The 14,637-nt window shown below is 34.5% G+C and overlaps 1 protein-coding gene across 10 annotated transcripts in view; it reads right to left on the minus strand.

Annotated features, from left to right (window-relative positions):
* HOMER1 (homer scaffold protein 1) overlaps positions 1-14,637 on the minus strand; it is a 169,126-nt gene that overhangs the window by 104,031 nt on the left and 50,458 nt on the right. For all 10 annotated transcript variants that reach the window (XM_007486428.3, XM_007486427.3, XM_007486424.3 and 7 more), the window contains exon 2: positions 296-452. In XM_007486428.3, coding sequence (XP_007486490.1) covers positions 296-452 — 157 coding nt within the window. The remainder of the gene's footprint in view (positions 1-295; positions 453-14,637) is intronic.

Consider the following 14,637-nt stretch of genomic DNA (forward strand, 5'->3'; position numbering starts at 1 on the left):
CTGAAATTCTGCCTTTGTTTCAGATGCGAGATCAGCTAAGTAGAGTTTTGGCTCTCTTATCATCCAAGATTCTTATAGGCTCATACATAAACTGTGGAAGTTTACCTGAAGTAAACTAGTCTAAATCTGCTGAATGTTCTGTTTTCTGTTATCTATAAGGTATACTGACTGAACCTGGTGAAACATTTTCATTATCTAAAGGATCAATAAAAAGTTTTTTCAATACTTAAAAATTTAATGCTATAGCATCAAGAACAAAACAGTATGTTTTTAAAAGAAAAAAAAAAGAACTAACCTTTGAGCCATCTAAACTGATTATTCTATACACATTTCTTGTGCTGTCGTAGAAGTAGGACACTGTTACTGCATGCTTGCTGGTGGGAACCCAGTTCTTCTTGGTGTTTGGGTCAATCTGGAAGACATGAGCACGAGTGCTGAAGATGGGTTGCTCCCTGAAGGGCAGAAAGGAATAATCAATCTGATTAGAAGGATGGTGAAAAGAACTGCTATATATCATGTTCTAAATTTGAAATTTTTTTTTTAATTTGGAGATATACCACAATTTTATATTCCACAGATACAATATAATCTCAGAGAAAGCAAGATCATTTGTATAGTCACCTGAAAATATAAGGTTCTATAGATGTTTAAAATATTGGTTCTTAAAATATAATTAAATACATGCAAACATTATTATAACCTGCTTCTTCATCTCCAGGCTTAGCGCGCCAACTTGGCATCAAGAAGATCCAAGTTCAAATTCTGCCACAGATACTAGTTATATGACACCAAGTCATTTACACTCTCTTTCATGCCTCAGTTGTGTTATCTGTAAAATGGGAATAATAGTAATACCTACCTCACATAATTGCTTTCTGGATCAAATGAGATAACACATAAAATGTTTCAAAAATCTTAAAAATTACTGTATAAATACTAGCATTTTTCCCATTAACATTCTTAGGATAACTAGATGGTACAGTGGATACAGCACCAGGCTTGGAGTTAGAATTCTGACTTATCTTCCTAAGTTCAAAGGTGGACTCAACATTTACTAAGTCTCAGACACTGCAGTGTGACCCTGGACAAGTCACTAAAGTCAGTTTGCCTCAGTTTCTTCAACTGGAAAATATGCTGGAGAAGGAAATGGCAAACCATTCCAGTATCTTTGCCAAAAAATCCCTGAATGGGGTCATAAAGTCAGACAGGACTGAAAAATGAACAGACAACAACTTTCTAAGTGTTAATTGTTAATGCAAGTATAAGATCAGTTAATCAAAAGGAACACGATCCATCTTTTTCTTTAAACATTAACATTCTGATTTTTAACTTACAAGATGTAATCTGAAACAATTATACCAGTTAAATTATGTTTCAACTAACCTTCAGTGACAGATACGTGTTTTATTTCACTCACAGCTCTGCCCATGAAAAGGCTTAAAAAGTAATTAGCACATCTCAGGTATTAATCATATGCATGGTTTACTACAATCACAGTATCCACAGCTGAAAGAAATCATGTCAGTCCACAACATCATTTAGAGAAAAGTAAACTGAAGCTCTGTGAGAGTTTAAGTGACTCCCCTCAAGCCACACTGAAAGCTGCATGGGGAAGGATTCTTTTAGGTCCAAATTCAGAGTTCTTTTCCTAAAACCTGCACTACCTCAATTAAATAACTTATAAATAAAAACATTATTTCTCAATACTCAAAACAAAACAAAAACAAAATACCATAAAATATTGTTCACCTTGATAGACTCTGTGAGGTCACAGATTTTAGGTGCAAAAAGAGACATATTGTCAGGCATGGCCAAAGTGTTCATTTCTACTGGGGAAGTAATGATGATAGCTTAAAAGGGCGTTAATAAAAACCCTTGCAAATTTTTAAAATGTAGGACAAAGCTGTCTAAAGAAAGTCATTGAAGAGGATGAACAAGTTGGATCTAAAAATTGTGACTGCATTTGGACAAATGAAGCCAAATTTTTGTTAAGAATTGTTTTTGAGATAAACATATATACAATTACATTTTTAAAAGTTACACATTTCCAAAACAAAAACTATTGATTAATTATGTATTTGCAAATTCTGTCACAATCAGATTTATTTTTGTATACTGATTTTTTTTAAAGTTCCATTTCCTTTGTGGCATCTTGCCATTTATTCAAGAAAAATGCTAAAATGTTAATTTTCCAAAATCGGAGTCCAATACTTCTTTCTTAAACAGCATTTTAAAGAGATCTTTTTCCAAAATCTAAAACTGTTTTTATTTGCTATGCTTCAAAATTTTCCTTTCTAAAAAGCTTAAGGTCTTATGAAGAGAATTTTATATTGGTAAATTTAATGTTTTTAGAAATCTATAAATAAATGTATACAATCAGTAGTAGGGGAAGGAAAAGAAAAGAGTTAAAAATAGATAAATCTTTTTTTTCAATTTCTATGCAAATGGCTTTCATTTCACTGAATGTTTCACATCTCTAACTTGTTTCAGTCTTCAAAAATGTCACTTGGAAATTTTTTTCATCAGGGAAGTGACTGAGGAAATGGAAGAGCATTCATTCTCTTCCTCAGTGAGAGGACTATGGTTCTTTCAAGATTTTATTTCTAAAAGCTTCAAAAATATTTTTCAGGGTGTAAAAACTGTTTTGAAGGGCTGAACCACCAAATAAACACAAGACAGTAAATGTACCACTTTCCTTTCTCCTTATAATGTGAACTTAATTGCCATTGTCTGATAATATGTGGTTATTTTCCATCCATATAGATTTTTAAAATTTTTCTTTTACTAAGAAAATGTAGTATAGTGGACAACCTTACTTAGGTCCATCTTACTGTAAAGGATTATAGCTTTTCTCCATTTATAGATACTGGAGAAGAAACTCTCATTTTTTAGATGTATACTGTTCACCATATTAAAGAAAGGTTCATTTGCTCTTATTTGCTAGGTTGGAGATTTTTTTAAAAAATATAAATAGTATTGCATTTGTCAAAAACCTTTTTCTACATCTACTTACTTAATCATGTGATTTTAAAAATTATTATTAAAATGGCAAATTATGTTTACAGTTTTCCTAAAAGAAGCAATTCTGTATTCTTGGTATAAATCCAATCTGGTCATAGTGTGTAAGCTTTAATATGTTGCTGTAGTTTTTTTTCTTCACATTTTAATATTAATATTTATTAACGATCTCAGTTTATATTAGACAGACTTCTTGAGCTGCAAATAGATTTAAAGGGGATCCATGAACTTATTTTTAATAACTATTTCAATATAATTGGCTTCCTTTATGATTCTATGCATAGTATTATACATACATATACACACACATATTCTGGGTATCCTGAAAGGTAGTGCAGTTTTAAGCTATTAAACTTTTAGGATATCTGTGTTCCTTTATATTCCCATTCATAAATTCCTGAAATCTATCCTAACTCTGAAAAAAAATTTTATTGAAGTCCTTACCTTCTTTCTTGTTTGTCTTTGCTAGATATGTCTAGATCTGAAAGAGGTGTACTGAGGTCCCTACTATTATAGTTTTGCCACCCGTTTGTTCCCAGGCATCTCTATACCTTTACAACTCCACTTCATATGCTGTCTTCAGCTCAATAGAATATAAAATCCTTGGGAGCCAGAATTGTCTTAACTGTGTGTATGTGTATCCCCAGAATCTGATGCTTAAACAGTCAAAGCTTTTGTTACTGGCTTACTATCTCTCCTTGTAATTCACTTAGGGTTTCCCTTCACTATGTAAATGTCATTTGGTACATGTGTAAAATTGAGATTTGAACTCTGGACTTCAATCCCCACAAGCCCTTGCTCCACTTCCCCAAAATGCTTTGTAATCTCATGGGAATTCTCAGGTGGGCTGAGATGGAAAAGGGATTTAACCTGATTACAAAGGCTTTTGAGGGCTCTCTCTCCTCTTTGGACTTCCGTTTTGGGGCAGATCTTGTCTAGGCCTCTGGCCTAGGCACATGTGTTTTCTTACTTGTATATTCTTAAATTCTCAACCTTTAATAAACCTCATAAAATATAATACTCCTTGCAGAGAGAAACTAATTTCTACCTGCCTCAATCTCCCCTAAATTTTAACTGTTACACATGTATAATTTAAATATATAAATATATGTATATATTAATATATATGTGAAGTTTTTATGTCTTTTCATTATCTACTGTTCCTTTAAGCATAATATAATATTTTCATTTTCTCACTTTTAGGCATGGCTATTTTTATTATCTTGTCTGAAATAATTGCCACTGTACTTTTCTTATTCATGAGTCATAATAAATTCAGCTCCAGTCCTTCATTTTAACAATGTGAATCTTTATATTTCTAATATGTTACTTATTTTGAAAAGAACATATTGTTGGATTCTGCTTTCTAATCCATCTTGCAACCCTTCTTCATTTTATGGGTGAGTTCATCTCATCCATTTTCATTGTGATTATTTATTGAGTTTTCCTTTCTTATATACTCTCATCAATTTGTTCTCTCATCCCCTTCAAGAAAAATTCTTGGTGAATGGTATTCAAGAATTACTGTGGCCAAAATATGTGGGATGAAACTCTCCACACCTAACTAGGTCGACATATAAATGACATATAAAGTCTACAGCTGGTTCCTAAGAGGTCTTTGAAACTCAATATGGCCCACCTTAGTTGGAAAGACCTTTGGAAACTCCATGCCACAATGAGACATCAGAGTAGGACTTTTAAGGAAGAAATGTTATATTCAAATTTAAAGTTCTTGCTTTAAAAGATTTCCCTAAGGATGTGTCTGCCTTCTATAAAAAGTCTCTAGTCAGATTATTTCAGATTTGTAATTTAATTAAATACAGATAGTCTATAAAGAAGGAAACAAGGATTTATTATGTATTCTATGCCAGGTACCATGATGACCATTTCACAAATATTATCTCATTTGAGTTTCACAATAACTCTAGCAAGTGCTAATATTAGTCCCATTTTGCAGTTGAGGAAATTGAGGCAAATAGAGGTTAAATGACTTACAATAGTGTCACACATCTAGTAAATGCTTGAGGTCCAACTTGAATTTGGGTCTTTTTGACTCCAGGGCCAGCACTATTCCCCCTAGCTGAATACGACACAGAGAACATACTTCACATCACTCAATAGCCAGCACTTTAATACAATCAGTATTCCACAAATACTTTTGTGAGTTGGCACAAAGTATGTTTATAGTAGTTAAACTGATTGGGGTTACAGTAAGTGTACACTGCTGTCTTTTTTACATTCCGCTTCAAAAGGCTGGTTTGAAGGCAAACAGCAGGAAAAGATCCATGGAAATCCTGATAGATTTTTGTGGTGAACCACTTGTAACATGTCTCCTTGTGGAAATTCTTTGCCAATAAAAATCAGGGAAAATAATCACTATAGACTTCTTTTCAATATCTCTTTTAATAGAAAATGCCACCACATTGTTAAGTGTCTATAAATTTAATTTTTAAAGGAAATAAAAGAAATTGTTGAGAAACTAGGGGGAGATAGCTTGGTAAATTAGAGAACTGGCTCTGGAATCAGAGGGTCTGGGTTCAAATCTTCCCTCTTTCTCCCTATGTGACTGAGGGTAAATGATTTCATCTCCCTGTGTCTCTTCCAGCTCTGGATTTATGATCCTAAAATCCATGCCTGGAATTCTTCAAATCTGGACAGTTTTCTGTCTTGTTTCAGGTCAATTTTTTAAAAGTTTATCCTAATTGTGAAAATTAACACTATTTTATGTAGTCATACCAACTAGAACCCAATTATATATTCTCAGTAAGATCAATCTAGACATTATTTTCTTTCTGTCCCTATTTATATTTTATGTTAATTCAATGTTTTAACAACCAGCATTAAAACTGAACTCGAATTAAGCTATAAATTCATCAAATAAAACCTTGACTAAATATGTCTAATCCTTCATGACAGTGCTTCAAATGCTTTAAAATAGTGAATGTGTCCCAGCCAGGATTTTTCTTCTTCAGACTTAATAGCCCCAGTTCTTTCTTCTTAGAATCAATTCTAAGTATCAGTTCCAAGGCAGAGAAGTTCCAAGTCAAGATGGCGGAGTAGAGGCAGTGAAAGTGCAGACCTCTGAAACCCTTCCTTACCGATTACAAACTAAATGCTCCTAGGGGACTGAAAATCAAACCTAACAACAAGACAGAGCCAAAGAACCCTCCTGCAGGTCTCAACTTAAAAGGTAGGCACCCCAAAGCCGGAATTTGAGAACACTGGGGTTTAAGGGGAAGGAAGAAGGATGGTCCCAGGACCCCTCCCCCACCTAGAGCGCTAAGCCTCCAGGGCAGCTAGAAAGAACCTCTGGGCAGGCAAAGGTTCTGGTCTGCGGGAGTACCTTGTGGGCAAAACTGTGCCAGGCTCAGGGCGTCAAACACAGGCGGTGGGGAAGTAGTTAGAGAAGAAGTGCAGAGCAGGCAGCCTAGTTGCAGCAGCAGAGACCCTCCATATTGCCCCCCCCCCCCCAGAGGTTTGGCCTCAGGGCACATCCAATTTGACCTGGCCGGACTTAATCCTATCAAAGCCTTCAGAGGACAGGGAAACTCAAGTTCCAACTCCCCTCCCCCACAGACTGGGATGAGAGATTTGCTGACAAAGCAAAGGGTGAAGGCTGACAGAAAAGCCCCAAACCAAGGCAGAAAAGTGGTAAAGGATAAGCAATGGAGTTCAGTGACCTTGTCCAGGATCACACAGCTAAGGTATCTGAGGCTAAATATGAACCCAGGAATTCCATATCCACTGAGCCACCCAACTGCCCCAACCCCTATACTTTTTAACCGAAATTGAATCTCATATTCATCATATTTAGAATCCTACAGTTTGACAAAGAAAAATGTCTTTTCTAAAATTTGTTATTTAGGTGTACACAGAGTACCCCAGATGTGTTCTGTCTAGTATAGCATGCAATAGAACTATCACATCCCTAGTCCTTGGCACTCAATGCAGAAAAGGAGCATAGTAGTGTTTTTTTAGCTGATAAATTATTACGCTATTAACTCATATGAAACCCTAGAGTCCCCTAATATGTCCAGATATTTTTCAGACAATATGCTGCATAGTCATATTTCACTCATCTCGTGCTTGTAAAGTTAATTTTTTACTCCAAGCTTAAGACTTTATACTTAGTCTGATTAAGTTTCAGTTTTATTAGATTTAATGAGACCTTCTAACCTGTTAAGACTCTAAGATCCTGACTCTGTCATCCAATGTGTTACTTATCCCTCCCGGCTTTGTGCCATCTGAAAACTTGATAAGAGTGAAATCTATGCCTTTACCCAAATCATTGATGTAAATGTCATCTGTAGACAAGCACAGACCCTGGATTAATGAATTAATTTTTAATTTTTGCAGAAAATTAAGGTTTTATTTTCTGGCTATATCAAAAATGTGCAGTCATTTCTCAAAAAAAAAAAACATTTCTAGTTCATTGAAACCTCTAAAAAACCCATTCAATTACACCTTTGGATGACCACATGCAAAAGTCTAAATCTAAACGCCACTTCAAGGCCAACAGGTAGCCAAAATATAAGTCCAAAAATTATTTAAACTGGCATATAGAAAAATCTCTTTAAAATGAGCTCATTTGGCTTGCTTTCCAATCTGTTGCTTCTAAAATTACAAGACACAGACCATTAACTAATTAAGACACATATCAACTGGTTCCAGTTACCAAGAAGCTATAGGAGAAATCTCCTGTAATACATCCCCTAATAGTTCACAGATGTGAAATTTAAGAAGTTGAATGTAAGAGCATAGCATTTAAGAACCATCTGATTCTTTGCACTTTCACTCAGTTTTTAATATGACTATTATTTTACCATAGATTGTTGAATTAAAAAAATCAGGTGAGCCTAACCAAAAAAGCAAAAAGGAAAAATAAAACAAACTGATTCAAGATGTAAATGTGTCTATACTCACACATATACCCACATATATGAACACATATTTATATATACATGTGTATACACATATAATCTTAGGGCTGCCATAGACAATTCTAAACTATGATTCTTGCTTGATATATGCACATATATATGCACTTCTACTAACAAAGAATATATATTATATGCATTATGTGTATATTATGTGTATTATATGTATATTATATATGTATATGTTATATACATAGTTTTTTAAAAGAATAACTTGAGGGGCAGCTAGGTGGCTCAGTGGATTGGGATTCAGGACACTTTCTAGCTGTGTGACCTTGGCAAGTCACTTAACCCCCATTGCCTAGTCTTTACCATTCTTCTGCCTTGGAACCAATACAGATTATTGATTCCAAGATGGAAGGTAAGGATTTAAAAAAAAAAAAGGGTAACTTGCCAGGCATTTTACTTTGCCACATTAAGTCCTAAAAATACAAATCAAATAATGCAAGAAGAGAAGAAAGAGTACAAGCTCATTGGAAGCAACTTAAGTCACTTTCTTCCTTACCTCTTTTGTACCCTGGCCTCTAAGTGGTCCCTTCTCAATTTCATACTTTAGATTAGAAAGAATGAGGTCACAAATCTAGTTAACTGACAACCAAAAAAGCCCCCTCAGTTTTATAGAAAAGAAAAAAACTAGCTCAATTGAAGTATAATACACACGTCAACAAATTTAACTAACCTGGCTACGTATTTCCTGCCAATGCCAGGCTGCTGAAATCTCCAAGAGAATTTGCTTTGCCTGACTCCTAACGGATGATAGATCCAAGTTACAGAATGAGACATGTATTAGACATGGCTAATGTGGGAATCTGTTTTGCTTGACTATACCTATTTTTAGAAGACTACTTTTCTTGAATGGAGGGAAAGTTGAATGGAAGGGAAGGAAATACGTAATAATAGGCAGGAAAAAAAGATTAGTATTAAGAAAACTGATTCAGGTGATAAAAGTATTAAGGAAGTTAGGAAAGTCACATGGAGATAAGCAGAAAGAAGCAACCTTGATAGTGATACATAGAAAGATAGATGAAAGGTGTAAATGTCAAAAGAAGCTGACAGGGTAGTTCTATATTTAGAGCTGGAAAAGATCTTAGTGGTCATCTCCAATAAAGTCCAAAGAAGTTAGGATTTGGGAAGCTGGGACTTGAACCCTGAACCTCTAATTCAGAAGCCAACCCTCTTTCACTACACTCTACTTGACCAGGTTGCTGGGATGAGTGACTGCAAGGATATGAAGAACAAGGAACATGCTTTCTCCTCTTTCTCCTGTTTCTGTGAGGAGGAGAGCTTTAGAAAAAGAATGGCTGAGAGATAACCATCTTCTCCAAGGGAAAGGCAAAGTTCAGTGAAGTTCCAGAAAGTAGGAGTATAAATTATCCAGCACATTGTAATCTCCACAGTTTCATGTTTAGTTAACAAAAACTTGATTAGTAACAAAGGGCCGAGAATTCCTGGAATTCATTCCCCATAAACATCCACTTTCTGTAGCTTAACCTGGCTACCAACCACCAATTTATCCCAGTCCTACAACATCGCCATCTAGTGATAAACCAAACTCAACTAAAGTGAGGATACTTCAATGAAAGGTGGTGGGGGTACACAGTCTGAGAGAAGATGTACCACAAAAACCAAGGAATACAGAAATAAATAAATGTTTTTTTAAAATTATTAGGCATAATTAAGACTGTAAGGGTTGATTCTAAGAGAAAATACTTCAATATATAATTTCGAGGAGCCTGGCTTTGTATCTCCACTCAAGTGGAATATTTCTCCACTCAAATATGAAAAGTATAGAAACATGTCTAAATAGTTGGTAATTTGCAACTGTTCACAATATTGAGCAGCCAGGATTGGCAAAGGTTAAACATTTAGGTTTATTCTGGTTCCTTGATATCATTTAACCATTTTTATAGTTTTAAAAGTTTAAATAAAGGTATATAAGATGTTGGAAACAGTTTAAAATTAGATTTGCAAGGGTAACTTATTTGTTTGGCATGGGTAATTGAATATGCTATTTCTAAAAATATTTATATAATGCCAGTCATCTTAAAACTATAAAAAAAGTTTAAATATAATTGCTCTGATTAAAAATGGAATATATAAACACAAATGTGCATTTTTAAAATCTATATCAGTTTTTATTTATTTTGTAAAAATCAAAGAAACTGTGTAAGGAGGATAAAAAATTGAAATGATATGATTTATGCAATGAATCCCAAAAGTCTTAATGAAGCTAAAAACTATTCAAGCTTCAAACTACACTAAAACTTTTGGGATACTTTGATAATATCAAACTTATACAATTCTAAAGGAAGCAGAATTTCTGTATTGGAAGCTAATACAGAGACTATATAATTATACATGTTATTCAATGATTTAATTAGATTTTTTCTTATGCTAAATTCTTTCTGTGATTTTAAACCTGCAGATTATGTTTGAATGATAAAAGTAGACAACATCTTCAGAGATCCAAAATTGACATAATTTTCTCTCATAAATATGCTCCTTTTAATTTCTCCATTTCTTAGTGTTCATTGTTACTGACAACACCAATATTCTCTCACTCCCAGACTCAAAGCCTATACATCATTCTTGATTCTTATCTTTTACCATAATCCATTAGTTGTCAAATACTATCCGGATGCCACAATTTCCCTCATGTCATCTTTCTTCTCCAATCACAATGCTATTGACTTTGTTCATATTCTTATCAGGTTTTGCTCGGATTTTAATATCCATCTAGGTTGGTGTTTATGCCTCCACCCTCTAATTTCTATCTGTGATCTATCCCTGCCACTGCCAAAGTTATTTTTCTAATACAAAAATTTGATCATCATACTTCTTTGTTTAAAGTAACTCTTAGTAATAGATAGCACTTGCAGGACATTTTAAGATCTGCCAAATGGCATACATAGTCTCATTTGATCCTCAAAACAACTCTGTGAGATAAGTAGGTGCAATTATCTCTGTTTTCCAGATGAACAAATGGAAGTTTAGTGAGGTTAAGCAACTAACTTATCGAGGTCACACAGCTAGTAAGTATCAGAGGCAGAATTTGAGGCAGGCCTACCTGACTCCAAGTCTAGCACTGACTATGCCATAAAACTCCTCTCAATGTTTCCCACAACTACAAGCAAACTCCTGTCCTGGACATTTCAAAGCTGTTCACAATCTGGCCCCACTTAACTATTTTATTTTCTGATCTTCCCTTTCAAATACTCTTTTTCCTGGCTAAATACCCATTCCTAGATCTCATTCTAAACTCTCTCTCCTCTACAAATAAAACCTATAAAACCAACTTCCTAACTCCCTTAATCTTTGTCCACTGGAAAGCTGCTTCTACTTCCAAGATCCAGATCAGGTGCCATCTCCAAAACCTTCCTCAGCCTCCTGGATTAGTACTGATTCTCAGCATCATAGATCAAGGAACAAACATTTCTTAAAAGTTATTGTATACAAAACACAAAACAAAGAGAGACCTAGGTCTGACAAATGGAGACTGTACCCCCAAAACAGGCTGTGCCACAATCCCAAAAGAGAACCAAAAAAGTGGGAAGTTGAGTCACATCTGACCCTCTCTGTTATAACTAATCTCAAGACTTTTCTAGAAAGGTCTACATCACTCCTTTCACCTATTTTCTGCAATTCCAGCCACTTGCCCAATATGCATGCTCCCTTAGATTGATTTTTCCTGTGGTTGTGTCAAGCTCCCAGCCTTTCCCCTTCTGCAGCTTAACAGAAGCACTTAAAGCAACTATGGGAGTACCATTGGGAAAAACCTCCTCTTCTCTCCTCAAAAATGCCTAATTCCCCCTTCCTCCCTCCCCCCCTCCATGATCATGTGGTTGCAGCTGGCATGCCTTCCAGCAGTATGGGTTCTGAGTTTATGGGGCAGTGGCTGATAAGAGCCTCCACCTTCCTCTTTTTCATTTTCAATGTGACAGTGAGCTCTTAAAATAATCTCATTAGATTTTCTTTCCTCCCTAAACCCTTCCAACAATTTCCCAATTTCTATCTTCTCACTAATTTCCTTCTAATCTCCAAGATTCTCTTCCTTTTCTTATCCTTAACTTATCACTCAAGGGAAACTGTTCTCTCCACAGTTACCACTGATCTCTTAATTGCTGAATCCAGTGGCCTTTTTACAGTCCTCATCCATCACACCTTTCTCCAGTATTTGACAATGCTGACCACCCTGTCTCTCTGTGGGTTTTTGAAATTCTCTCTCCTAATGCAGTTCAGAACTTTCTCAACAACTCAATCTTAAATCACCTATGCTAGAACACTTAAAGGCTCACACAGCCAGTACATAACAGGCAGAAGTAAAACCAGATCTTCCTGATTTTAATACTACTTCTCTAGCCACTCTGCCATGTGCTTCTAATATGCTGTTTAAACATTGTAGTTCAACTTTTAAATTTTTATTGTTTTATATTTATTTATTTTTATTTATTTTATTATTTATTATTTATATTATAAATAAATATATTTATATTTATTACTGTTGTTTTATGGATATAGTATTATTTTGTTATTTTATATATGTGATATATTAGTTTATTATATTAAGTTTATTAGTATATTGTTATATATTATTTTATTAGTATAATCATACATGTATGTTACTTACAAATAAGTAAATATACACAAATGAGGGAATATGCCAAAATATATTTTATGATAGAATCCCATGACTTTAAAAAAAAAAAAGGTGCGGGATGGGGGGGAGGGCTGTAAGCCACCCATAGAATTACAAGAGACCATAGAGCTCAGTCTGCCAAGTAGAGATCATGCACCCAAAATAGGCCATGCCAAAAATGTGTCACTTATCATGTTCCTTACTCTCTTTCCTTGACCTTCTCAGGACATTATCACTTCTTCTATAAAATAAGCTGCTTCTCCTCTAATATGTATTAATAAGAACAATCACTTGTAGTTAAATAACACTTTAAATGTGTGAAACACTTTACTATCTTACTCAATTTACTATCATACTCAATTCTCACAACCCTGTGAGATATGTGCCAATACTATTATTAGCCACACTTTACAGATGAGGAATCTGAACATAAGAGAGGGTTTCAAGTGACTTGCCCAGGGTCCCAAATGGCTGGAGCAGGATTCAAGCTCAGGTCTTTCTGACTCTAACCAAGCACTCTATCCACTCTGCTACACTATGATGATACACATCAGATATGTATGTGTGCGTGTTTTTCCTTTCACCTATGAGACTGTGAGATCCTCTGAGGATTGAGACCTATTTTGGTATCCCTGTTGCCTAGCACAGTGCCATGTACTAGCTGGGTATGTAACAGTTGTTGAACTTGAACTGAATAATTGAGACTGCTTTTATTTACTTCAGTTCTTTATTAGATTATGCTACAAGTCACAGTTTGAGATCTTTACTGAACAGTAACCTTTCTTCTAATTTCAATTTTTTTTGCTCATCAAAAAATACCAAAATTATTGTTAGTCAATATAAGAGACTTCAAAAGATATATTCTCAAACTATGCTCTTAAATATAGTCTCTTATGATTATATTTCATGATAAATATGAAATGATTTTCCTCCTTCAATATATAAAAATAACTTCATCCAAAATGACAGATTTTTAAGTACTTGGGCTTGACACCTCAACTATTTGAAAAATTAATTTGAATTTATCACTTCTGGTCAAGCATAAAATAAAACAGGCTGTTCAATTTAATATGCAATTCTGAGAAATGACGATGGAAGCTAGTTAGCACCAAGGAAAACCTAAACTAAGTAAGCATTATAAGCTTAACTTCATTTTTATACTTGCTACCACTTCTGAAAACATTTTTTTAAATATTTCATCATTTGCCAATTAACTTTCCAGAATAACTGGGGAGATGCAAAAAATTAGAGGCACATATTTTGGCACCAAAGGGGCCAAAGGGCCCTAAAAAACCTTTAACATTCAAGGAGTGCTTGGCTTTAGTCAGGGTGCTATATACAAACATTAATTCTTCCATACATCTTCTACTGCATCAGTCAAAAGAACATATTCAACATATCCATGATCTGTAGACTCTTAAAAACCCACATGCTAGCATAGTAATAAGACACAGTAGAGTTAGTTATCCTTTCCTTTCAAGTAGAGCTGGGATGGAGTGTTTGTACATACTAAATAAAATAAAAAATGCTATCCAGGGAATTAACCTCAACCCATGAGGCTAATCACAAAACAAACGTCTATGTGCCATGGAGAGCAATTTTTTTTTTGTATCAAACATGAACGTTTATCTTTAAAAAATACTTAAAAATGCTCCTTAGTGGAATAATGTATATACTGTAAGATATGGTTGGTTTTATAATTGCCTTTTTTTCATCTTCTTAAAGTTTGATTAAAAGATGGAGATGGATATATATTCAGAAATGAATGCGCTACATACAAGGACAAAAGGTATTGCTAGAAAGAAAATTTAGTCAAATAAAATTATTTCCTTCTCCCTACAGAGTATATATAGCCTGGTAGACTGTCACACAGTGGGGGCTTAATCAATTTACTGATTAAAGTCAGTCAACAGTTATCAGTTTAAGTAAGATTAGATAAATTAGCATGAGTGCAAAGAGGAATGAGAATCTGGAGTTTATAAGAATCCAGCACTCTCTTGTTTAAATGGCTGAAACCCCAAAATACAATCACTTGTATGTTTTAAG

The sequence above is a fragment of the Monodelphis domestica genome, chromosome 3 (assembly GCF_027887165.1).
Source record: "Monodelphis domestica isolate mMonDom1 chromosome 3, mMonDom1.pri, whole genome shotgun sequence".
Lineage (NCBI taxonomy): Eukaryota > Metazoa > Chordata > Mammalia > Didelphimorphia > Didelphidae > Monodelphis > Monodelphis domestica.